The 26,891-nt window shown below is 43.3% G+C and overlaps 1 protein-coding gene across 4 annotated transcripts in view; it reads right to left on the minus strand.

The window, feature by feature from the left end:
* Nucleotides 1-1,559: 1,559 nt before the first annotated feature.
* Ift81 (intraflagellar transport 81) overlaps nt 1,560-26,891 on the minus strand; it is a 73,610-nt gene continuing 48,278 nt past the window's right edge. For 2 of the 4 annotated variants that reach the window (XM_085837132.1, XM_021162438.3), the window contains exons 15-20: nt 22,371-22,457; nt 21,411-21,482; nt 20,877-20,962; nt 16,936-16,981; nt 12,220-12,363; nt 10,395-10,568 (exon numbers count right to left, since the gene is read on the minus strand). In XM_085837132.1, the coding sequence (XP_085693258.1) occupies nt 10,410-10,568; nt 12,220-12,363; nt 16,936-16,981; nt 20,877-20,962; nt 21,411-21,482; nt 22,371-22,457 (594 nt within the window). In that variant the 3' untranslated portion in view covers nt 10,395-10,409. Of the gene's footprint in view, nt 1,796-10,394; nt 10,569-11,367; nt 12,364-16,935; nt 16,982-20,876; nt 20,963-21,410; nt 21,483-22,370; nt 22,458-26,891 lie in introns of those variants that run through there. The other 2 variants (XM_021162439.3, XM_021162437.3) reach the window with 2 other exon arrangements.

Below are 26,891 nucleotides of genomic sequence, written 5' to 3' on the forward strand. Positions count from 1 at the left end.
CACCCGCTCCTAGAGACCTACTGGCTCCTAGGAGATCCCTCTAGTTTGAGACCCGAGAGTGGAGGGACCGTCAGTGTCAGGCAAGAACGTCAATGTCTCTCCGACAGCTGATCTTAAAAGGTTGGCAGAGGACCCGTTCCACGGCATCTCAATGGGAAAGCTCACAGAGTAGCTCAGTCGTCATCGTTCTCTCCCTGGGTGACAGGTCAAGTTTAGGGTCGCACGCACGCTAAGTGAGTGTCACCACTGACAGCTTCAGCATCCGACTTTCAGGTTTGTTTGTTTTTTCATAAAAAATACATTATTTGGAAATATAATACCACTAGCTGCTTTCATTATTTATTAAAAATAGATTTCATAGAAAGAATACTGAGCACGAAGCTGTCGACCTCTGAGCGAGATAATAGGTAACTGGCTTGTCTGGTTGGCTTTTTGAGACAGGCTCTCACTGTGTAGCCCTGGCTGGCCTGGAACTATGTAGATGAGGTTGGCTCTAACTCTTGAGAGCTGGGATTAAAGGCAGGAACTGCCACACTTGGCTAATTACAAATTCTGTAACCCTATGATCCTCAGAGAGATACTGTAGCATTAGCACACCTCGCCTAGGGAAGCCGACAGCCAGCCATGAGGTGCTGTGATGTACAGCTGGAGCCAGTGAGGTGCTGTGATGCACAGCTGGAGGAAATGCACACTGGGACTGGCTTTCTCAGCCACAATTTGGCCCTATTTATTATTTCTATCTTGAAATAGGACGTTCCTTTTAAAAATATTTAAGGGTTTTTGTTTGTTTGTTTGTTTGTTTAAAAGACTCGGTTTCTCTGTGTAGCCCTGGCTGTCCTGGAACTCACTTTGTAGACCAGGCTGGCCTCGAACTCAGAAATCTGCCTGCCTCTGCCTCCCAAGTGCTGGGATTAAAGGCGTGTGGCACCATCACCCGGACTTAAAGTATTTCTTGATCAGTTCTTTGAGAATGATGGACCTGTTTGATATTACCCCTCCCCCACCCTATCCAGATACACCTCCTCTTCTCTACCCCAACAGGGCGCTCTTAACCCTCGGGTCCACCACTTCACCATGCATTCCACGAATGCGCCACTATGCTCAAGTTCCCTTAGAACTTTATTCATTTGAAATTTTAATTGATCACTGTGTGTACGTGGATGCAGTGCTAAGCCGTGGGTACGGTGCTTAGAGGGTTACCTCTGTAGAGGCAATTACTCTTTCTTACCTTGTTCTTGGTTCCGGTGTGATCCAACTCAGTTCGCCAGGTTTGCACGGCAAACATTTCTTACACACTCGGCCATGTTGCTGGGCCTGGGTTCTTTTTTTTTTTGAGACACGGTCTATGTAGTTCTGGCTCTCCTGGAACTTGCTATGTAGACCAGGCCGGCCTCAAACTCATGGAGATCCACTTGCCTCTGCCTTCTGAGTGCTGGGACTAAAGGCGTGCACCATCACACCTTGGCCTACGGCCCAATTTTTTTTTTTAAATCATGTATTCTCTGCTACCTGAACTTTTGTTACACAGAGCACATATTTTTAAGTTTTATTCACCTCACAGTACTGACTCACCCTTAAAAGTGGTTGTTAGTGTGCACATGTGCTGTGCTCTTCAGACTGTCTGAGCCACACAGGCCTCCTCAGGGCTCTCACTCCTTTTGGGGGTTGGCTTATTGTTTTTGAGACATGGTCTTGCCACATAGCCCAATGCTGGTCTCAAACTGCTAATCCTTCTGTCTCGGTCTCCCCCGTGCCGGGCTTACAGGTGGACGCCACCATACATGGCTTCTATGTCCTTAAAAATAGAAAACATTTCTGAGAGATGTTCCAGAGTCACTTAGCTGTAAGAAGCTGTCTATAGGGAGAAGATCGAAAGATTTGAATTATAAGAACCATCTGATACACATGAACAGGGAGGAAAAATACAGGAGTAAAAACAACAACAACAACAGCAAAAACAGCAAACAAAAGCAACTACCACTAAAGGGTGTCCCATCTGGGAGGTCAGTCTGTCAGTAGAGGGCTTGCCCCACAAGTCTATGGGGACCTGAATCTGGCCTGTTGCAGTCATGTGACCTCTGGCCTCAACTTGCATGTGCATTCACTCAACACACATATGCAACCCTCCCCCCACATGACCTCACATGGACCCACACATAACTGTATGGCACGTAAAGAAAAACGATGGAAAGGGTCAGGAAAAAAAAATTAAGATTTTTAAAATGAACACACACTAGGCCTGCCTCCTTAAGTAAACAAATATGGACTCTTGTATCAAAAGATTGAGATAAGATGTACAGGCAGGATGGGAAAAAGTAAAAGAAGCCTTTAGGTCTGTGGAGAATAAACAGCTCGGTGGTTAAGAGCACGTGCTGCTCTTCCAGAGGACCAGGGTCTGGTTCCCAGCACCCGTCATGGCTCACAACCATCCAACACCATCTTCTGACCTCTGAAAGCACCAGATGAACACATGATGCACACACGTGCTAGCAAAAACACTCATACACATAAAATAAGGAAGTCTAAAAATGTTTTAGAAACTACTGGTTAGGCAGGGCTTTGCGTATTTGGGGAAACACCAGACTCTTCATCAATCTGAGGACGGCACGGGTTCCATCTCTGGAAGACACACATTAAACGAGCTTAGAGATACATGCTAACCCCCCAGTTCTGGAACTCCTTCATCACAAGATGATGGGAGATAATAGAGAGGTGCTTGTTCCCATTGAATTCTGACAATACCTACTTGGCCAAGAGAATCTGAAAACAAGAAGAGCTGGAGAATGGGGCCCTTAAAACAGTCAGACCTCCTAAACCACAGTGATGCTTCAAGTCTAAGGCTGAAAGGTTTGTGGGCTTTTGCTTGCTTATTCCATTCCTGGGGATCGAACCCAGGACCTGGGGCACAAAGACTGTACACTTCACCCGTGACCCGTATCCTCAGCCCTGTGTGTAATTTTGGAGAAAGGATGAGAAAGACCGAGGATGTGACTCAGACTAGAGGGTACCTGCCTAGCAGGTGTGAAACCCTGGGTTTGGTGAGGAAAATGTGTATTTTTGAAAAACAACGTTATCTGAAAAACATTTGGCAAACTCCACATTTTTCTAACTTCATATAAAATTCTATCCTTCTGGGGGCCTGCTCCTTATGAAAATTTTCCTCTAAGCACTCCAGATCTCGGGAACATTTTGTAGAACATCTTTATTTTCCTTTTCTGTATCACTCAAATCACAGTTCACAAGTTATGCAATAGGAGGAGTCTCTCGAACCAGGAAAAGGAAACTTCACTGCGTATCCTGCGCAGATCAATCAGCCCGGGCAACCACAAGCTCTTATTTGCTTAATTGGGTCAGTGGAGTGACTTTAGCCACTGCCCTGGTTCAACATCAATACAATAATGGAAATGTACACAGGGCAGCCGCCCGCCATGCGAAGCTTGTTTTTTGTAGAGGAGGAAAGGATTAAACAAGAAACGTTTTCAGCTTTCAAGTTGGGAAATTACAAAGTAAGGCTGATGTAACCATCTGTCATAATTAAATACTGCGGATGAGCCCGGCATCAGATGGGAAGGGCCATCTTTGAAAAGTATCATAGGTATGAATTTTGTGTTGACTTTCTATCCAGTCAAGATCATTTACCTTGTGGCTAACAGCTGACGCAATGCTTGATTCCAAAGCAAACAACAGGGAATTCTTGCGAACCAGCTATCCTTACAATATTACAATATGGCGTCTTTATTTCCACATGCGGTATGGGTGTGCATAGCATCTTAGTAGAAATTAACGTACCGTGTGTGCTGGAGACTGTTGCCCACAACATAACCGTCTCTGTAAATGCTCTGATTGCCCGTAACACACTAGGAAGCCATACAAAAATAGATGATTCTATCCCTGATGACATGCTAAGTAACCTCAGACTGTACTATCCCTGATGATATGCTAGGTAAAACAATAATCAGACTGTAATTCTTATTTGCTTAAAAATAAATACACCTTATCAAGGAGGCTATTTATATCACAAATTAGAACCATGATAAGGGCAGTGGTTAAGAGCACTGACTGCTCTTGTGGAGGACCTGGGTTCAGTTCCCAGCACTCACATGGTGGCTCACGAGTCCCTGAACTAGGAACTCCAACAATCCCATCTGATTGCTGTGGGCACCAGACATGCACGTAGTACACAGAGATACATGCAGGTAAAACACTGACACATGTAAAATAAAATAAGCAAATCTAAACAAAACTTTTAAAGGCCATGACAACAACTGAAAAAGGAATTGCCTTTAAAATATGCAAAATAGCATCTGAGAGGCTGTCACTGTGAAGAGAGGACCAGCCATCCACCTCCACAGGCAAACTGCAGATTCAGTTGGAAGCTAACGTTGGCATTGGGCTGGAAGTTGGACCACTAGGACTTCTACTGCCATCCTGGACGGGTGGTCATAACCTTAGAAGGGGCCCTCGATGCCTCTGACATCTTCTTTAGACCTTACATCAAGCTGCTATGAACTCTGGCTTCAAACCAGACTTCGAAGGCCAGAGAACAAATGCAAAGGGTTAAGGTTGGCTGGTTTTTATTTCTTACGAGCTAAAATATTTTAAAACCCAAGTTCAGCTCAATTTAGACTAGCAAAAGGTGTTCTGATGAAGAACAAATGTGCTCCCTGACTGTATTTTGAAGTAGATGGTTGGAAAGCCAACATAGAGTTTGTGGACAAACAACAGCCCGTCTTTAAAGGCAGAACATACTGCTAGGGGGAAATGTCCTCCATCCGTCCCAGGACTTACGGCACAGAGTAACAAGAATGTTTTTCCATTCGGTGAATTTGCAGTGTTGGGGAGTATTGTGCAGTAGACCCAGGGAGAAGTCCTAAATTGGAAAAGCAGCTGAGTCCAAGGTCATCTCTCTTGTTGCCAAATATATCTTGAAACAAATGTAAGAAGGCCACTTTGCTGAGTGTTATCTGGACATATACAGTTTCAATCAAATTCTTCGAGAAGTGTCAGAATAGAAGCTGAACATTTGTTTGACACGGCCAAGTCCCTGGCAAGTGGTCTTCTTGATGGCTAGGGCTCTCCCTGGCAGTGCTGTGATTGTTCCTATGAAAACTCTCCTGACTCTCAAGGGAAAGAAATCAAGCACTGTGAGACACCAGCTCCCATTTCTTTTTTAAACACAGGAAATCATATAAACTTATAAAAATCTTTCCCACAAAAATATCCCTTTGAGATATTCTGTTCCTTAGCTAAATTCTTTAGAATGATCAAATCTTTTTTCACACACACACAAATCCCAACTGTTACATATAATTCTTTTATAAAAAAGATTGGATGATACCTCCTTAAAGGCTGGGTCTTTGCATTGGTGTGAAAATACCCTCCTCCCCTTAATATAATAAACAGATTAACTGGCTGCCTGTCTATACTGCTCCTCCCAACTCCGCGGTTAAGCCCCAGATGATCACGTGTTCTCTACATAGAGAACCTCCATTTCATCAACAGTCTATAAGGAAGCTGGGACAGATAGAGGACCAAGACCACAGGAGACTTGGGGCTGCCCATCAATCAATCACAGGAGCTGCCCATCAATCACTGGAGCTGCCCATCAATCAATCACTGGAGCTGCCCATCAATCACTGGAGCTGCAGTGCAGAGCTCTCGCCATCTGGTTCCCAGCAGCCCCTCCCTCATCCCCGGTAGGCTCTGGCTTGTACCACAGGATAATTCTCTTCTGGAGGTTTCATACACCCCATGGAATCCTTGCTCCTCTCCAAGTCAGATTCTACACGTGCTTCCAGAAGAGGTGGAGTCATGGGTGTCCCTCTTCATTGGGCGGGCCAGAGATTACTCAGCCAAAAGGGCTTTTCTTCCTTTTGATTTCTGCATTGGTTCCTTAGCGCTCTTAAACCCCAAAAGGATAGCAGTGCCCTCCACCCAACATAAGTCACAAAGTGAGTGTCTGGAAGGCCAGTGGAGTTCTGCTCTCTGTAATACATGTTGATATCTTGAAATAGTGTAGTTTTCAGGAAATCTGGGGTAGTTCTGCTTATTAGCTAAACAAGCACTGTAAGCCATTTCTATTGTGGGCCCCGTTGCTTGTATTCATACCTAGACTTCATGCTTTTCTCCTATGCATGTCACCTCCAGCTCAGTCAGTCCCCATCTCGTTAAGGAAGCCCCCTTGGCTTTTTTTCATCTTCTGGTCTTCCTTAGATCCCTGGTTTTTGATCTTTTCACTTCTTCAGTTTGCCACATCTCCACCCACTTTTATCTCATCATTGCCCAGGCTGGTATTGAACTCCTGAGCTATGGGCCCTCTTGTCTTGCTTCAGCTCCCAAGAAGTAGGACAGTAGGTATAAACCACTGTGCCGGATCCAGATGCTTGGGGGTTTTGTGTTTGTTTGTTTTGTTTTAAAAGCAGAATAAGCATAGATTTAGTTGGGAAAACTGAGAAAGAGCTCTCCAGAGTGGGAGGGGCTTAGGGAGGAATAGTCTAGATGCCTGTTTTGACTGAACTTCCCCAGCACCAGCATATTTAACACCTGGCTATAAGGTCTGGATGTTTACTGATGCTCAACGTATTTTAGGTCTGTTTAATCCTGCAGACACACCTTTTAGTCTCCTGTGCCTTTTCCTATAGTGTAGCTCAGAGGCCCCCTGGTGCAACCTTGAGGCCAAAGGCAGTGCCAAACCATCCTTCTTATTGTATACCGTTTTCTCTATACATTCACACATATGATAAATTTTAACTTAATGACAGTAAGAATAAAATATGATTTAAAATCAGATACTATGATAAAAGTTAGTTCAAGTTTATGACTTATTAGGACGTTTTTCATTGATAAGTTTTGGAGTACAGCTGATCAAATGCAACTGAAGTATCAAAAATCAGATCTGTGGGTCAGGAGGGACTGGTGTACAGAACACAGGAGCTTAACACATACTGGTGTCCCGTTCTCTCCCAAGGCAAGGCAACCCAGCCACACACTGAGATCTCTCATCATTTCCTGAACATGCCATACATATCCTTAAGTGAATTTTAAACTTATCATGGGTGTGCTCTTGTGTTTGTATGTACGTGTGTCCGTGCTCCTGCATGTCTGTATGTGGACTGTGTGTATGGTGCTCCAGGAGAAGAGAAAAAGGATATCAGTTGCTACAATGCTGGAGGTAGTCAGAAGCCTCCACTCAGGTGCTGGGAACCCGAGCCAGGCCCTCCGTAAGAGCAGCCAGTGCTCGTAACTGTAGAGCATCTCTCCAGGCCTTAAATGTTTGTATAGCTTCCATTTTTTTCCCATAAAACTTTCATCAGATTTCCATAAAATCTTAACACAGTCTTGCAAATCTAGACATGCCTCACCTCTTTTTAAAATTATTCCTCAAACCATTCAAAATATATAGCATTACTTTTCTATGTAGAGTCTGTGTGTTTGGAAAATTCCATTTATTGTGTATACAACTTTCATTTCCATAAGGGTTTGAAGGGCCATCTCAGATCACCTGGCTTGGTGGCAAGTCTTTACCTGCTCAGCCACCGTGCCTGTCTGGCTATGAGGTTTTTAGAGCAAAAATGAGGTCGTGCAGATTTTACATTTTGGAACTTAGTAAAGAGTCACACACAGAAGATAATACTTATAGATAAGTAAATATTCTCCAGTTCAGAAAGAAGCTGTGTCTTGGCACTTTTAAAAAAAAAAATGGCAAGAGATGTTTATAAAGTAGTCAAAATAATTTTGGTTGAATAAATGTAATAAGCATATCTTGTAGTCTCACTTATTATGTTTTGTTTTGTTTGTTTGTTTGTTTGTATTTAAAAAATTACAGATGGTTGTGAACCACCATGTGGGTGTTGGGAATTGAACCCAGGTCCTCTGCAAGAGCAGCCAGTCCTTTTAACCACTGAGCCATCTCTCCAGGCCCCAGATCCATTCTTTAACAAGGTCCTCTAAGTTTATGTCACCATACAGAATTTAATGCATGCAATAGTTCAGAAACAGACACCAACTTGTTTACAAATAAGTACTGTTTACAACAGACTCTGCACCAAGGCAGCAATTAAGAACATAGGTCTTGGATGCAGGCTCTGCCACAGTCATCGCCTGGGTCATAGTGTGAAGTCTACCTGGTCTGCCTCATTGTGAGCATCACCTTGCTTCCCCACAGAAACTTCTGGGACTATGCCTGACACACGCCTGGCACTCAGCAACGGTTCATTCCCTTTCTTCTTTATCATGACTGCAGAGCTCTGGGAGATAGTATCTGCTAATTTGTTCCTTTGTTTAGTTAAGTCCATCCTTGGATACCGCAGAACTGTGCCCGAGCCTCTTTAAGGAGGGAGCTGCATTGCAGCTCGTCGTCTTCAGAGCAGGAAGGCAATCTGCTGCAAGAGCAGCAGCAGACCAGCTTTGCGGTGGCTGGCAGGGCTCCCTCGGAGGTCCCTCCAACAAAGGAAGATGCGGGTGAGTCATTCAAGCACCAGAGCCTGCTGTTCTCTGCTGATCTCAAAGCTACCCACCAAGTGCTACACTAAACAGCAACTCACAGGGACCGACTGTCACACCCCGAACTCAAGTGGAAACTTAAGACCTCACTGGGAAGCAGGAATCCTTCATTTCCCCCATATTCTGAATTGTGAATTTCCATAGCAGCAAACCTTAGCTTAGTGACGCAAGGCTCTCTGGTTCTAGAAAGGAAATTGTGCAATGACCAGTGACCAGGAAAGTACTCCCAGTTTGCCAAAAGAGGGAGCTTGGGAGCAGAAAGCACGTGTTTGTCCAGGCCTCTCAAAAAAAAAAAAAAAAAAAAAGCAAAAACAAACAAACAAACAAACAAACAAAAAAACCCAAGAAAACAAAACAAAAAAAACCCCTACTTATTTGGACTCTGGGTTTTATTTTTTTATTTCTTTTGCAAGGACTGGGTAAGAATAAGCCATATTCTTGCCCAGTGAACTTGCTTTGTTTTTTTAAAGAAGACTGTCTTAAGACAGAAGAGTCAAACATCAAAACACACAGAGCACCTTTAATGATCCATCTCTACCCTCCCCAGACGAAACAGTCACCACATGCCTAGCTGCCACCGCAAACAACTCTAATTAGACTGCCCTCGTTTAGGGGAGACGGAGGGAGGCCTCGGTCAGCATGAGGACAGAGGTAATTACACCGGTGACAAAGGTGCAGCTCTGTCTCTTTCCTGGCTGCTGGAGACTGTCTGAAGATAGTGCAGTACACATGCTTCACACCTCCCACACCACAACAGTGCCCAACTGTGGGCAAGCAGGTTATGGGAAGGCCAGGCGTCGGAGTGGGCACCCATTACCTGCTCCCAGAGGCAAACCCCTTTCTGCCAAGCCAGAGGCATGATGTAAGCACCTAGAACTCTTTGTGGGAACAAACCTGTTATTCACCAGCGCTGGGCGAGGACCTGTGTGAGATGAGGTTTCTCTGAGAAACACAGTTATTTTTTAATATAAACTTTGCCTCTGTGAAGACAGCTTTTTCTGTGTTACTCATGATGCATCCCCCACGCCCCCCAATTCAAATCCAAGAATCCTGCCAATTTACGCATTTTTAGTTTGAGTGCATATATAGCCTCTTATTTTACTCAAAATTATTTTAAAAAATGCTTGTTATCATCTTAGCATTAAAAACTTAAGAAATTCACTTGGAAACTGCATAGACCTTAAAATTTTCCAAAAAAAAAGTATAAATGTCACGCATGCTAAGAATTCAGCAGAATGACAAATATCAATTAAAAACAAGTGTGACTCAATGGCTTGTTTTAGAATTGCTGCCTCCTGAATTAAAGCAAGGCAGCAGCCAGCAGCAGCCTGAAGGGAAAGCTAGCCGGTTCACAGTCTCTGGGTCCTTTCCCTTCATTCTCCAGTGTTCTGAGGTCTTCTAGCCTGCTCCCCAGCACTGCAAAGTGTGACCTTGAATTCAGCCAATTGTAACAGGAAGTACATCCGACTTCTAGATTCTTCTTAAAGGGCATATTTACAGGATTATTTCCTGAACCAATAGTGAGCAAGAGGGCGTTGCCACTGACAGTCAAAGTCCTCACAACAGCTAGCAGCCCAAGCCCCAGAGAAGGAAAGCTGACCGCAGAGGCAGATTCGCAGGCGACATTTTTCTCCTTTATTTGGGCCATCATGTGAAAGACACAATTATTTTCTAAAATGATTAAGTGCGCTCATCAATTAGCCGGTTAGCATATTAACCTTGAAAGAAAATAATGGAGCAAGCTCTTCTTTACTAAGTACAAGCTGTCAAAAACTGTCAGGGTTAGTCAAAGCTTCTTAATGTTCCAATCAAGTCATGGGCGAGTGGAAGGGAAGTCTGCATGAAACCCATTAAGCCGAGTTACTAAGTGTCCAATGTTACGTAAAAGCTATAAATAACTTGTTCTTTTAGAGGTTTTTCCACTTTGCTTTTCTTGAAGTGATAAGGATGTTCTGCTTTGCCTTGGTGTGTAACCCACACACTTGCTCTGCGCAGAGTAAAGGTGGAATGTGAGAATCAATCAGAATCTGAAGTGGGCCTGGGGCTGCCCTTCTCAATTCCAGAACCTAAAAAGAGAATGACGAGTATGGGGCTAAAAACCAGATTAGCCTCTAGGTATAACGACCTTGTGAGGTTTCCTCTGGGGAGTAAAGTGCCTTTCTGAAATGCCATCTAGTCTTTCAAGTATTTGTTACAGAATTCACATTCTGGCTAATGGAGCATTTTATACTACTAAAAACATGCCAAGCCTACAGCTGATCTGACAGGAGCATAATCTACCTTGGTGTCCAAAAATGATTACTGAATTAAGAAGGGTTTCTTTCCATACACATACACTAACACACAGCCTTTCCTCTTTGAGCTTCCCATCTACCAAAGGGAGGAAGGACAATGCTGGGAGTTGACACTGCCCAGAGGGCAAACAAACTGAGGACCAGACTCAGCCACAGCCACCGGAATGCTCATCCTCTCCTTCTTCCCCTCCCCTTCTCTCTCTCTCTCTCTCTCTCTCTCTCTCTCTCTCTCTCTCTCTCTCTCTCTCTCTCTGTGTGCGCGTGCACGCGCCTGTGTATGTGTTTGTATGTGTGTGTGTACACGGATGTGTGGAGAGCAGAGGTGGACACTGAGATTCTGATTACTAACAAAAAAGCTTTCAAACAAATATTAAGAGTAGATTAAACTTGGGACAAAGAGATCCATGTCTGTATATTTTACACAATACAAATTTTCATTAGATTTTTTTTCAAGGGTAGTTAAAAAGAACTAGCCTACAAAGGACATACTAACAATTTAAAGTCTGGGTTTTTGACTCTAAAGACATTTTGAAACACAGATTGAAGCAAAAATGAAGTAAAAGAGAACACACAAGTTTAATATCTTTCTTTAATGAAAACCGAAGAAATCTTTAAGTATGTAGTCCACATGGAACAGAGGTTGGGAGCACATGAGATTCTTAATTTCACTAGGAATCCTGCGTTAGCTTTCCAGCCTATGTTGCATCTATATTTTATGACAATTTTTATATTTATAATAACAGTCCTCAGGACAATGCAAGTATTGTACTATGAAGTCTACATTTGATGAAAATGAGTGAGAATCCTGAGATGAGACATGAATGTTATAAAATACTTTTAAAAAATCTTGACACAACTATGTTCTTTCAGATCAACAGCCATGACAGGTTGCAGGCTTTATTTCCTTTGCAATCACATGAACATCACAATTGCTTTTCACAACATTAACTGGTTTGTATTTTATAGAAGAGAAAGAAACTAAAGTGAAACTGTAGCGACTGCTGACTTCAGACAACCCTTCTTCAGAGGAGCTCCTAGTTCCTGGAAGAGTCCTCCAAGTCAGAAACGGACTGAGAAGAACACTACTCCATCAGTCCTCACAGCCTGAGAAGCTACGTGGTTCTTAATGGACACATGCTTACATTACAGAGAGCAAACTTAGCCCTTTCCCATAAAACTCAGGAGACACCACTAGACGGCTAAGCTAAACAAACAACGAAAGCCTCTCCTGCAGTTAAAAAGACCTTTAAAACCTCATCTGCCTTCACTTCATTTCCAAGACAACTGAGAAGGGACGGCTAGTCTGAAAGCAAAGGATGAATAAGTCACTTCCGAGAAGAAAACACATTACGCAGATGCGACTTAAGCCCAGCCGACACAGGGCTCAGAGAACCAGCCGGTCCTCTCCGCCCTCTTGAATTACCTGGCCGATGGAAGCTGGGCTTTGCTGCTTTAGAAAGCACTGTTTTTTGCATTCCATCAGTTGTTCAAGATCACGCCACATTTTTGCTTGCTTCATGTTTGGACCATGACTTTCTCGTACAGCTTTCTGTTTTTCCCGGAGTTTCTATCATTAAACAAAACAAAACAAAACACCAAGAATAATAAATTAGTGGTTGAAGAGATTTACTTCTGTCAGAGGAGTATGTTGCAGAGGAGTATGGTATGTTTTGTACATTTCATGAATGTTAATAAAGCAAATATGCTCTCTTCTAAAACTCTTCTAAAACACTAAGAATATTTAAAAGTTATCTAAATTGAAGGTATATGTAGAATAGCCTGACATTAAAAAGGTCAGGAAAAGGGGCTGGAGAGATGGCTCAGAGGCTAGAAACACCTGCTGTTCCTGCAAAGGACTCAGGTTTGATTCCCAGCGACCACATGGTAGCTCACAAATATCTGTGACACCAGTCCACCTTTGGTGTACTTGCATCAACCTAGGCCACCATTCATCCACGACACACTGATTCCCAGCCTCTTGGCTAAGGTCAAGTGTAAGAGACAAACAAAAGTCATGAGAAAAATGGGAAGGGAAGGGAAAAGGGAGAGGGAAGGAAAAGAAAGGAAGGGGAGGGAAAAAGAGGAGAGGGAAGAAAGGGGGAGGGAGGGGAAGGAAGGGAAGGGAAGGAAGGGAAGGGAAGGGAAGGGAAGGGAAGGGAAGGGAAGGGAAGGGAAGGGAAGGGGAGGGAAGGGGAGGGGAGGGGAGGGAAGGGAAGGGAAGGGAAGGGAAGGGAAGGGAAGGGAAGGGAAGGGGAGGGGAGGGGAGGGGAGGGGAGGGGAGGGGAGGGGAGGGGAGGGGAGGGGAGGGGAGGGGAGGGGAGGGGAGGGGAGGGGAGGGGAGGGGAGGGGAGGGGAGGGGAGGGAAGGGAAGGGAAGGGAAGGGAAGGGAAGGGAAGGGAAGGGAAGGGAAGGGAAGGGAAGGGAAGGGAAGGGGAGGGGAGGGAAGGGAAGGGAAGGGAAGGGAAGGGAAGGGAAGGGAAGGGGAGGGGAAGGGAAGGGGAGGGAAGGGAAGGGGAGGGAAGGGAAGGGGAGGGAAGGGGAGGGAAGGGAAGGAAGGGAGAGGAAACTCATAGGGAGCACTTCTAGAAGCAGGTTGGTCTGACAGCATGGAACAGACCACGTCTAAGGGCCTGATGGCCAGCTGAGGTCCTGTCACTAGTTATAAGCAGGTACTCGGGTTCCCTGGATCTCGGTTTTCTTAACTGCCAACTGTAGCTAAAGATTGGGAACAATAAAAGTGCGTGCTTTATACTATTTTTTCTTCAAGTGAAAACAGAGTTGGAAATATTTGATAAGCTAAATTGTGTGTTGTTATCATTAAATATATCTTGTACCCTGAAATCATATACATTCTATGTAAGTTCAAGTTATCAAACCACATGCATTATCTTCTTCAGAGAAATCATGAATTTTTTTTTTACCATTTAATAGGCCAAAATCTTTATGGGAAATATTTTTTAAAAATAAGACTTATTGTCAGCCTGAGTACAGAGCAAGTGCCAGGAAAGCCAGGGATATACAGAGAAACCCTGTCTCCAAAAACAGAAAGAGAAGAGAAGAGAAGAGAAGAGAAGAGAAGAGAAGAGAAGAGAAGAGAAGCTCCTTTTTTAACTTTGTATATATGGGTGTTTTGCCTGTAGATATATCTGTGCACTGCATACATGTCTGGTCCCCATGGAGGTCAGATGAGTGTCAGATCACCCGTCTAGAGTTACAGACAGATGTGGGCAGCCATGTGGGTGCTGGGACCTGAATCTGGATCCTCTTAACCACTGAGCCATCTCTCCAGTCCCCAGAATTATTTTTGTTAATGTCCAGATGAGACGATTCCACCTGCTAAAACTTGTTTACTTCTTGACTATAATTATAAATAGACGTGAAAAATGTTTTCAATGAATTGCAAAATTATATTTTGGTTCTGTAAATGAAGGAAGGCTAACAGAAAAGAGGAGTCAGAACAAAGACAGCAAGAAAGAAGGGCAGGGTGGCAGTGTACACACACGGAACCACTGTGACAGAAATGCCAACAGACGCACTGTGAGAAAATCTTCAGGAGGGAGAGAGACAAGCAGGCACACAGCAGCCGCGACCCGGGACACACTCATCTTTCCTCTTTTAGGACTCGGCTCATCTACCGATCTTCGGGACAAATGAGAGTGCTGGTGGCTGATGCTTGCCCAAATAAGAGAAAGAACCGGGATGAAGGCGAGATTTAAACTACTGATTAAATACTGCCCACCCCAGTTATGGGTACTGAAAGCAAACAGAACAAAAGCAATGCAAGAGCATGCAGGGGAATTTTCAGAAATAACTGGAATATAACCAACCATTTAAAAACAGGTTTTACAGAAAAGCACAGGCTTAGTATATGTAAGCTTATGTTGGGAGAAATGTATGTCACCACAAACATTTTGGTGTTCACAAATTAAAAGTATTTGAAAAGACCACTGAAGTATGCTAAGAATTTTAGGAGTTCTCAGCATGACTTTTTCAGATATGGTAAATCTAAATTAAAATTTTTCTTGTATTACTGAAATAATTTCTCACCCCTAAATGCTAGCAATCTATAGGAATGTCTTAAAGAAGCAGCCAGAGGTGGAGGAGATGGCTCAGTGGGGAGGGGACTTGCTGCTCAGTCATGGGGACCTCAGTTGGGATCCCCAGTAGCTACATCTGTAACCTCAGCATGGGGAGGGGGACCCCGGCCTTGGTGAGGGGGACCTGGGAACTCACAGGGACCAGGTGGAGAATGATGGCAGAGGACACACAGGGCCCTGGACTTCTGTGTGTGCCAGCACACACATGGAAACACTAGCTTACTCGGGGCTGCCTTGGAAATCACTCTAGAAGTGAGAGGAGGAAGAAGTGTCCAAATTCTGTTATGGGTTAGTCACTGACTCATTCTGCTTAAAAATATTTTATATCTGATTGTTCCTACAGCTTTCCCCAAGATCTTGTTAAGAAAAACATTATGCCAGGCATGGTGGCGCACGTCTTTAATCCCAGCACTCGGGAGGCAGAGGCAGGCGGATTTGTGAGTTCTGGTCTACAAGGTAAGTTCCAGGACAGCCAGGGCTATACAGAGAAACCCTGTCTTGAAAAAAACCAAAACCAAAACCAAAAACATTACACTGGAAGGAGCAAGAACTTCTTGGTGCTGTAGACAGAAACCAGACTTTTGCAGGCTCTATCAGCACTGCACTGTCACTGAGCCTCACAGCCCAACAAACAGCTGTAATTGGATTTAGAAATTAAGCTTGTAAAGATATTTAAGGTTTTATAAGTGTGTCTATACACATCAACATTCATCCAGATATTTTAATTAAAAGATTATATAGATATGTCAGACCCATAATGAATACAGAAACATATATTCATATCTTTATTATATCATATATTTATTATATTAAGATATCAATATGTTAATATAACATATGATATTAATGTATAAATTATTTTATATATTATATAAATATACTTATATGTTTACAGTATATATTATGGTTATATGAGCTGTTAAATATACATATATTTATATAATATATGTATAAAATATATAATAAATATATTTATATAATATATAATAAGATATTTATAAAATGAATAATAAACATATTACTGTATATTTATCTGTATGTGTTATGGGTGTTTTGCCTACATGTATGTCTGTACCACATGTATGCCTGGTTCACACAGACAACAAAAGGGACATAGGATTCCTTGGAACTGGACTTAGACTATTATGAGCCACCATGTGGGTGCTGGGAATTGAACACAGGTCCTTTGGAAGAGCAGGTAGTACTCTTAATTACTGAGCTATTTCTCCAGCTCCATTTTTAAACAAGAGAAAAAGGGGAATAGTTTCTTATTAATATAACGTGGACTCTTTAGATGAAAGCCTACTGAAAAACATATTAAAAATCTAAACAATCTATTGTTAATGTAAATGAAGGTTTATATACACTAATTCAAACACATTAATTTCTAACATAAAATTCCATTTGCTTCCTTTTTGAATGCAATTGTGCCACCCTTAAAGTAGCAGTTCTCAAACTGTGGGTTGTGACCCTTTCACGGGGGTCACCTAAGACCATCAGAAAACACAGATATTTACATTATGATTCATAACAGTAGCAAAATTACAGTTATTAAGTAGCAACACAAATAATTTCATGGCTGGGGGTCACCACAACATGAGGGGATGGGTCATAGCATTAGGAAAGTTGAGAACCATTGCTATAAAGAAATAAGATATAGAACTTACAAGTTCTCCCTCTCTCTCTCTCTTTTTCCCCCTCCCTCCCTCCCTCCCTCCCTCCCTCCCTTTGTCTCTCTGTCTCTGTCTCTGTCTCTTCCTCCCTCTCTCTCTCTCTGACTCTCTCTCTCATTCTGTGTGTGTGTGTACACTTGATACGTGTCTGGAGGTCAGAGGACCTCTGATAGGACTTGGCTCTCTCTAGTGTGTGAGTCCTGGAGACTGACCGTATCACATGCTAACATTCAGCACCACCTCACTGGTCCCTTTACTTTCCTAAGAAAGGAAGTAACAACCCCTTGAAAGAGGTGCCTTCCAAAAGAATGAGTGTCAGAGCCATGCAATAAAAAGCCTCAATTAGAAACATTAAAAAGTAATTCTTACCTTACCAAGGTTTTCTTGTTCAGTAATATTTTTGGTATACTGTTCCCTAGAGAGCCAACAGAATATTCAATCTTAGCTTTAATGATTTCATCACACAACAAAATTATAAATCAGCACATTTATATACATTTACAGTTTGCGGCAGAATGAGAAAGGAACTCATCAGACACTTCGTTTTTCTTCATGTTTAAATTACTGTTCCAGTAAACAGTCATTTAAAAGGGGGAAAGGGCAAAGCCTTATATAGGAAATTAAGTTAAGAAAATTAAGACATATTACTAGTTCTGATTATCTACCCTTAAAATTGACAACCCGTGTGCTTAAATTACACATTGCTTTTTAGAGTCTATTAACTAAATAAGTGTCTGACTCTACCTCCGCTTCCAGGAAATCAGCCTGAAGAACAACTCCACAACTTAAGAAACATAAGAGCAAATACTACTTATTTCACCAATGTATAGAATACTGAAAGCTGGAAGACTAAATGCATATAGATGGGGAAATGCTTATGCAGATTATAGTAATCTATTGAAAGGAGTAACACAGAGTTGTGAAAAATGGGGTAAACCTATACATACTGAAGTGGAAAAAACTCTAAATGAATATTAAGATAATTTAATATTGGGGCTGGAGAGATGGCTCAGAGGTTAAGAACAGTGATTGCTCTTCTAGAGGTCCTGAGTTCAATTCCCAGTAACCACATGGTGGCTCACAACCATTTGTAATGGGATCTGATGCCTTCTGGTGTGTTCTGGTGTGTCTGAAGACAGCTATGTTGTACCTATATGCACAAAATAAATAAATCTAATAAAAAAGTTTAACAAAAGGTAATTTAATATTATTTTTGTCTACACACATGTATGTATACATATATTTCCCATGTATTGGCTAACATGCACACATAAGTGCAGATATATTAGCATTTTCATGGCTGAATTGCAACAGTGTACACTGAAGCATTAATAGTAGACTGTTAAAGCATGAACCATGACAATATGGCCTACATCTTTAAAACATTTTTATTTTATTTCATAGGTTTGGGTATTTTGTCTGCATAGGGGTCACCACAAGGTGAGGAACTGTATTAGGGTTGCAGCATTAGAAGGGTGGAGAACCACTGCTCTAAGCCATCTCTCCAGTCATCTTCCACCCACCATCTCCTTCCCCTGCCCTTTTTGAAAGATCTCACAGAGCCCAGTATAGTCTCACACTTAGCTGGCCTTGAATTACTGGTCCACCTGCCTTCACCTCTCAAGTGCTGGAGTTTACAGTGGTGTGCCACCACACACTAGGTCCTTTCCTTTGCTTTTCTTCCTTTTCCTTTCCTCTCCTTTCCCCTTTCCTCTTCCCTCACCTCCCCTCTATTCTTCCCTCCCTTTCCCCCTCTTTTTTTCATTCTTTCTTCCTTTCTTTCAACAGGGTCTTACTAGGTATCTGGCTGGTTTTGAATTCACCTAAGTAGACCAGGCTGGACTTGAGCCCACAGCGATCTGTCTGCTTTGTCTCCTGAGTGCTGGAAATACACACACACACACACACACACACACACTAGCCCAGGCCAGCCCTAAACCCAGGATCCTCTAATCTCAGCCTCCCAGTGACCCTTGATTTCTAATCTCAGCCTCCCAGTGACCCCCGATCCTCTAGTCTCAGTCTCCCAGTGACCCCCAATCCTCTAGTCTCAGTCTCCCAGTGACCCCCAATCCTCTAGTCTCAGCCTCCCAGTGCTGCGGTTACAGGTATCTGCCGCTATGCTCACCACGGTTTGTCTGGAAAGCACTGAATTTCTACTTATAATGATTACTTTTTGGTTTTACAGATAATTTTTTTTTTTTTTTTTTTTTTTTTTTTGGTTTTTGGCTTTTCGAGACAGGGTTTCTCTGTGTAGCCCTGGCTGTCCTGGAACTCACTTTGTAGACCAAGCTGGCCTTGAACTCAGAAATCCGCCTGCCTCTGCCTCCCAAGGGCTGGGATTAAAGGCGTGCACCACCATCCCCAGCTTTTTTTTTTTTTTTTTTCTCAGATAATTTTTATGAGCTAAAAGCTCATTTAAAGTGAAAAATTCAAAGTATTGAAAAATTACAGTACAATGATATTTTAATGCTGTGTAAGGTAGGTGACATATTAAGGTCAAAGGATTAAGGAACAGATGGAAGTGTCCAGAGTAGTTTGTGCCAATCTGACACAAGATAGTCATTTAGGAAAAAGGACTCTCAACTGAGAAAATGCCTCCATAAGATCCAGCCACAGGCAAGCCAGGAATACATTTTCTTAATCAGCAATGCGTGTAAGAGGGCCCTGCTCAGTGCAGTGGTGCTGCTCCAGGGCTGTCAGTCCTGGGTGCTCTACAAACTCAGGCTGAGCAAGCTATGAGGAGCACGCCAGTGAGCAGCCGTCCTCCACAGCTCTGCACCAGCTCCTGCCTCCAGCTTTCCCCCTAATTGAATTTCTGCCCTGACTTCCCAACACCTATAAGCTGAAATCAACTGACTTTGGTTGATGGTATCTTATCACAGCAATAGAGACCTTAACCATACAAGAAACATGGGAGGAGTCTTTACACTCTGTATATTTGTTTGTTTGTTTAGGTTTTTTCTGTGTAACAGGGTTACAGATGTTACACAGGGTTTTTCTGTGTAACATCTCTGGCCTCAAACCCACAGAGACCTACCTGCTTCTGCCTCCCAAGAGCTGTGATTAAACACATGTGTCACCATGCCTGGCTAGCTCTTATATTTCAATGCAAATATGTTTTATTTTTCTGTGCAAACTTAGATTGTCCTATTAGAAGAATTTAGCAAGATAAGATGAGAAACCCAGCAGCACAAGCAGAGCCAGGCCATGCCCCTGCAGCGGGAGGCATGAGGGAGGTGGATCTCTGTTTGAGGCTAGCCTGGTCTACAGAGTGGATGCCAGGATAGCCAGGGCTACAGAGTGAGACTCTGTCTTGAGAAAAAGAAAAGGAGAACCCTAAAGTTTACGTTGTGTAAACGAAGCTAAATGAGGACTTTTATAGTTAATGTTTAAGAGTATGTACTAAAGTCTCTCTATTTATAGGACATCTCCGGGCTGCCTCGCCTGCCAGCACACTACAGACTCTGCAACAGACAGCTTCTACAACAGACAAGTTCCCAGGCTCCTTCTGGTAACACTAATGCAAGCACGGTCCCTCAAAAATCTCAAGTGCAGGCTCAGACAAATGACTCCTCCCTTTAGTGTTCTTGCTGGAGAGTAAGAAGAAGACATAGCTGTGATGGTGAGTGAGGAAGGATAAGCTTCCACAACTGCATTTTATTACAACTTGCAAATATTTTACAAATTTATTATTTTAAGGCAAGAGTTGATTCAAGTTGATTTAAGGCAAGACTACAACACAGTTGAGACTACAAATAAACTCCCCATTCAAGGACTAAGCAGTGTTTACATACAGTTCTCATTTCAGAGGCTGGCATACCGCAGTCACATGCTTCTAGTTAAAAGGCAGCTGCCACACTGCACTATTAGCAGGTAGATGACCAGAGTCCCAGCCATGTGTGCTTAACGAGATGACATTAAAACGCTAATGCTTACAGAGAGCAAATATAAAAGCACACATATTCCTGGGGCTTGGAGGTGGGACTAATGATTCATGTAATGTGAAAGGCTTTGGAACCAGGCAGTGGTGATGGCTCAGCACAGTGAATGTAATCAGGGCCACTAATCGCATGCTTACAAGTGGCTAAGGTGACACATTTTATATTTGCTACATGAAAAAAAAGCAAGCAAGCAGCACAATTATATGTACTCCTACCCTGTTAGGAGGGTTAGACTATCCTAAGATTCAGTGTTCAACAGCAGCTTAGCATCTGAAAGCTGAAATATTCTCTATGTTCCTATCTTACTTACAAATCTTGTATAGTTAAAGAGAAAGAATCATTCATATAAGAATAAAAATCACTTGCCTAATTGCTTTCCTCTTCTCTTGCTGATCAGAAGAGACATATGCCTTCATCTCATCAGTAGCTCGACGAAGCTCAACTTCTAGGTTCTACGTAAAAACAAGTGTCAGGACGTTGTTAATATTGAGAGGGAGGTCTCAGATGGGGCCTAAAAATGGTTCAGTGGGTAAAGGCCAGAGCCGTCAAGTCTGACAACCTGCGCTCCATCCCAGTGCCCACACAGTAGAAAGAGAATGCTGAGTCCTGTAAGTTGCTCTCTGATCTCCTCACATGCACCAGGGCACATGATGTATATGTTCACAAACATACACAATCAATAAAATCATTTTTAGGACAGTTATGGTGGTGCACATCTTTGATCCCAGCCCTCAGGAAGCAGAGGCAGGAGGATCTCTGTGAGTCTGAGGCCAGCCTGGTCTATGTAGCAAGCTTCAGAACAGCCAGGACTACAGAGAGACCTTGTCTCAAAACACAAACAAACAAAAGAAAAAAACTTAACCTTTTTCAAGAAAGCCTCTGAGCCCACTCTTTGCCTACCTTAATCATGCAGTTTGTATAGTGGTATTTACTTTCTTCTTGAAGACATTCCTCACGAAGTCCTCGCACTTCCTACAGTATATAATGTTACAGGGGCAACACATGATTGAAAGAACAAAAGACCCATTGCTTTAGATGAGCAGCAGAAGAGCAAGCATCAGAACCAGCTCCTCAGTACAAGCTGCTTTACGATGACTGTGCAGGCTGCACCGCTGGTGCTGAGACTAGTCCTAGTGCCTTTTAACCTCAGGAGCACTTACTCATTTATTAAGTCCTACTGTGTGTCTAGCACTCTTGTAAGAATTAGGGACATAGCAGTGAGGAAGAAATGGGGTTCTTCCTCTCATAGACAAGGAAACAGGAATGAAGAGTGGTCCCCATGGGTGCAGGTTCATGTGGACACCTCAGCCCTGGGGAGATGGTACTGTAAGGTGTGTCAGCCCGTGGCGGGGAGTGGGAATCTCTAGGTAGAAGGGTCAGTAGGAGCTGACTTTCAGGCTGAGATCTCTGTGCTGAGGATAAGAGGGAAGAAGACATTGAGTGTCCCAGGCAGACAGGAGCACACACAGTAACCTGGAAGTAGAATGGAGCTTGGCCAGTTTGGAGTTAAGACACAAGGCCACCATGCTGGACAAGGAGGAGGACTACAGGACACAGATATGACCTTGACCAGCAGCAGGAACCCCATACAACATAACCTGAAGGTTAGGTTTACTTCAAGTGTACTGGGAAGCCAATGGAGGGTGGCTTACATATGATATCACATCTGCTCTAGGAGATGACCTTAGGCATTGGCCATACAGATTGAAAAATTCAAGTTTAAAGAAATAGAATTTCTGGTCCCGTGGAGGCATACTAGGAGGCAGCAGTAAGGTGTAAGAACGCCATGACTCAGGGGGTGAAAATGTGCACACGTGGGCAGCTTTGGCTGCACTGTTAAAACAGAAGCCCTCTTCTTACCTGCTCTAATTTGGACCGGTTGCTTTCAAGGCCTGCTGCACAGCTATCATACTGGGCTTTCTTCTCATCACACTCCTGGGTTAGTTCCTAGTTTGAAAAGGGCAGATGATTAAGTGGAAAACAAAGGCAGAAACCATGCCTCGGAAACAATGCTTGTCCTTGTCAGTCCTGTAACTTAACTCTAAGCTCCCTGGCATGCTGACGAGTTCTTTATACAACAACTGGACAGTCAAGAATTATGACAGGCGGAGGTGCTGATAAGAACAATGGCTGCCGTGTACTGATCTGTGTGCCAGGCTCTGGCTTATGACCTGGGATACAACAGTGAACAAACAGCACGCCCCTCAGTGATGCCTAGAGCCACGGGCTGCAGTGTGATCTGTGCAGGAGCACACAGGACTTTCAAACCTAATCTAGGCTTGGGGATCAGTGGAGACAACATCTTGGAGAAACCAATATCTAAACCGAGAATGAGGCATTAGTAAGAATAATTAGGAGAAGGTGAGCAAGGGAAAGGAGATGCTTTTTTTTTTTTTTTTTAAGGAACACTGTGTGTAAAGGATTGGAAACAAGGGAGAACAAAAATTCAGGGATGTGTGAATAGTGTCCATTTTTGGACTGAATCTGAGAACAGGGAGAGAAGAGGAGGAAGATGTATGTGGGCTGTGATAAGAACTCTGAATCCTATTAGAACCCTGGACAGTAATTAAATCTTCAATACTGAAGGAGGTGCTGACTGTCACCTCCACATAAAGCTTAAAGAACATGCAGAAAGGTCAGTGCCTTGCTGAGATTATACTGCTATGAAGGGCAGAGGCAGGGTGAATTCAAGCTCTTTTAGTAGTTTGAACATTTATTTAGATATTTTGAAGGAGATAATCTGAAAATCTCTAGCAAATACACAGAGATGATTAGTATCTGCAAATGCTTGCTAAGGAGAAGCAAATGTCTCTTAAAATCCAAGGCTGAACTGAATTGCCAAGGAGTTAGAACCATCAGTCTTGGGAACCAGAGACTGGCAGTGCTATCTTGGGGAAAGGAGGTTGTACTGCAGAGGGATGATACCAGCCACAGGGTAGGAGAAAGCACTGGGAACACCAGGGTGAGGAGGTGGAACTGAGGACCCTATAGTAGACCCAAGCTGCTCGCAGTGTGGAAACTTCCAAAGGGTTAAGAAGGAAGAGTTATGATTAGCCTGAAGACAACCGTGGTTAGCCATAGCATCCCTGGACACCGGGCACACACTGAGCATCCCTGGACACACGGGCACACACTGAGCATCCCTGGACACACGGGCACACATTGAGCATCCCTGGACACACGGGGCACATGCTGAGACCTTGCAGGCCTGAGTCCTGCTGCCTGTGATGTCTCTGTGGATTGGGACTGCATATGGCTGGTGTAACTAGAACAGCGAAAGCTGCAGAGAGGAGCCGCCACTCCATGGGTCACACTGAGCTAAAGCAGAAGACAGGGAGGTGGCTTGGGGGGGGGTAATGGATTTGTCAACAAGCCTAATATCCAAGTTCAACCCCTGGGAGCCACACACAGGGAAAAAGCTGACTCTCACAGTTGACCTCTGACATCTGTGCATGTACACAGACACACAGACACACTCCACAAAATAAATAAATGAATGTAGCAATCCTATGTCTCTAAGTGGAGAAAGAAAGCAGTTGTGTGTACTTAGACAGCTTACAGGACCTAAGTTCAGATCTCAGCACCTACACTGGGCAGCTCACAACCATCTACAATCCAGATCCAGAGGATTCAAGGATTTCTTCTAGCTCTCATTGTTGTCCCACTCCTGCTGCATACACACACACACACACACACACACACACACACACACTCACACACAACTAAATAATAATAATAACAACAATAATAACAACAACAATAATAATAATACGTCTTTACTGTGTGTCTTTAACCCCAGCACTCAGGAGGTAGAAGCAGAGGCTGGTTAATTTCTGTAAATTCAAAGCCAGCCTGGTCTACATAGTGAGTTTCAGGCCAGCCAGGGCTATACAATTAGACTCTGCCAATAAGTAAACAAGTAAATAAATAGACATACAGACAAATAAACAAATAAAATCTATTTACTAACTCCCATAAAACTTCTGGAAAATATTTAAGGCCCTATTAAGTTATATTCTCTTTCTCTGATGAAGGAGCAGACAGGAAAAATAGTATCTTTGAGACAAGGCCTCAGGTAGCCTTAGCTGGCTTTGAACTGTTTTTTTTTTTTTTTTTTTGGTTTTTTTTTTTTTTTTGAGACAGGGTCTCTGTATAAGTGTTCTGGCTGTTCTGGAACTGACTATGTAGACCAGGCTAGCTTTGAACTCACAGAGATCCTCCTGCCTCTGTCTCCTGAGTGCTGGGATAAAGGCGCATAGCCCCACGCTCAGCTGAACTTGTTCTCTCTGATGAAGATCCCTTTGGGTTTAGCAGAGAAGCATCGAGACAGCGCCTTAGCAACACTGCTTGCTCACTCACAAGTTGGGCAGAGCCACAGAACAAAGGCGATTTCTTACTTTTATAAACTTAAAAAGAGATTTATGCTGGGCATGGTGGCACATACCTTTAATTCCAACTCTTTGGGACTGGGGCAGGCTGAGCTCTACAAGTTCAAGGCCAGCCAGGACTACACAGTGAGATCTTCACTTAAAACAAACTGAAACAAAAACAAAATAAAAAGGCACAGCCTCAAAGGCTGCAGGATTCCCTTAGCTCCTGAGTTCTGGGCAACGACAATCTGAATGTAAACAATGGGTGTTAGGACTGGGGTGTAGTTTACCAGCACAAGTGTCAAATGTGGGACTCCATCTGCAACATCAGAAAAGTAAAACAAAACAAAACATACAAAAACCTCTGAAAGGCTAGGGAATAGTTTAGTGGCAGGCCTAGTTTAGTGCTTGTCTAGCATGTGAAAGGCCCTGGATTCCATCTCTAACACCACAAAACACACAAATAAATCAAGGGCAACAGAGAAGTTAGTAGTCAACACTGGTATAACAGGACTAGAAAGGCCATCATGTGGTTGGAGGCATAACTAATTCCCACAGGAGGAGGAGGGGACCATGATACGGGGGAAAAAGAAACTGTGGTAAAAAGACTTGAAGGTGGCAGGAATAGAGAAAGATCCCCAAAGATTCAGGGGTCACATTACATTACTAGTGCAGTGTTAGAGACACTTGCTCTGCCGTCTGCCACTATACAATCTTAGACAAGTCACTAGTCTCTATGCCTGCCTGCCTGCCTCCCTCCCCACCTCTGTTCCTTTCTTTCTCTTCATAAAGGAAGTTCCTCTCTCTTTGGATTGTTTGTCAGGTCCAATGAGAAATGTCAGAGTACAAGGTACATAGCTAGTGCTTAATAAATATTGTTAATACCAAATTTACCATCACTACCTATAAGTCCCCATTGCTAACACTCGTACAGCTTTTCTGGTTTCATAGCATCCCTCTGGCCTATTCCACAATATACTAAGTAATACATACATTACTTGCTCTTTAGATATGATTTCTTTTATCTTGCTTGAATTTCCTTATGTCCTGCTACCATACCGCTTAGAGCATAAACCTGAGAGAGCAGGGCTGTCTCTTCCATCTCCTCTGTGATGGCAGCAGTGTGTAATGAGACAGTCTGAGATAAGGCAACTTAGGCCGGACATGCAGACATGGTAGCATTCACCTTTAATCCTAGCACTTGGAAGAGGTACATGGATCTCTTTAAATCCAAGGCCAACATGGTGTAAACATAGTGTTCCAGGACAGCCAGAGCTCTGTAAAATGGGTGGGGGGAGGAATTTGCAGGCTAAAGTAAGACCCTTACTTGAGTCTCCCATTTGTCTGTCTGGATAAGCTTCTAAACCTATCTCAGACTGTGTGGCACTTTCTATAAAAAGGAAATGATGTCTATAACTGACTTCAAAGTCTATGTGATTTTCTACTCTGGAGCTAACTCTGACAGATGGTGTTCATGTAGAACTGGGTTTCTAGTTCCGTCCTCAGGCACAGGCAAGATGGCTCACACTCACACTTACAATTACTCCAGAGACTGATGAAGCAGCAACACTACTGCCAAATGCTAGCGGCTGGCCGCTGGCTCCTGCAGGGCACTTACCTCTGACAGTTCTCCTTTAAAGCCGTGGTTACAACTAGCTTCCAAGTAACGGCACTTGTGCTTAGCCTACTGCCGTTTGCCCGCTGTGCCTGCCAGAACAGTAAGCCCATCCATCTAAGGCTGCCTTGCTAGTCCTTGGATACTTTGCCTCACTTGGCCACACAAGAATAAGATTTAGTATTTACAGCACTCAAATGCAAATGATTTTTACAAATTTCATCTGGCTGCATTTTGCATTTCAGTTTGAATTCCTTCTTCCCAGCCCTCACTGACTTGTGGGCCCCACCATCACTGCCTTGTGCTGTGTCAGCTCAGTACTAATTTCCTTTCCATTATCTCCCTTAAAAAATACTTAAGAGTCCACCTAAGCAAGACAGCAAAAACATCAAACTT

This window comes from Mus caroli, unplaced genomic scaffold, assembly GCF_978045245.1.
Source record: "Mus caroli unplaced genomic scaffold, Mus_caroli_1 scaffold_4, whole genome shotgun sequence".
Taxonomy (NCBI): Eukaryota; Metazoa; Chordata; class Mammalia; order Rodentia; family Muridae; genus Mus; species Mus caroli.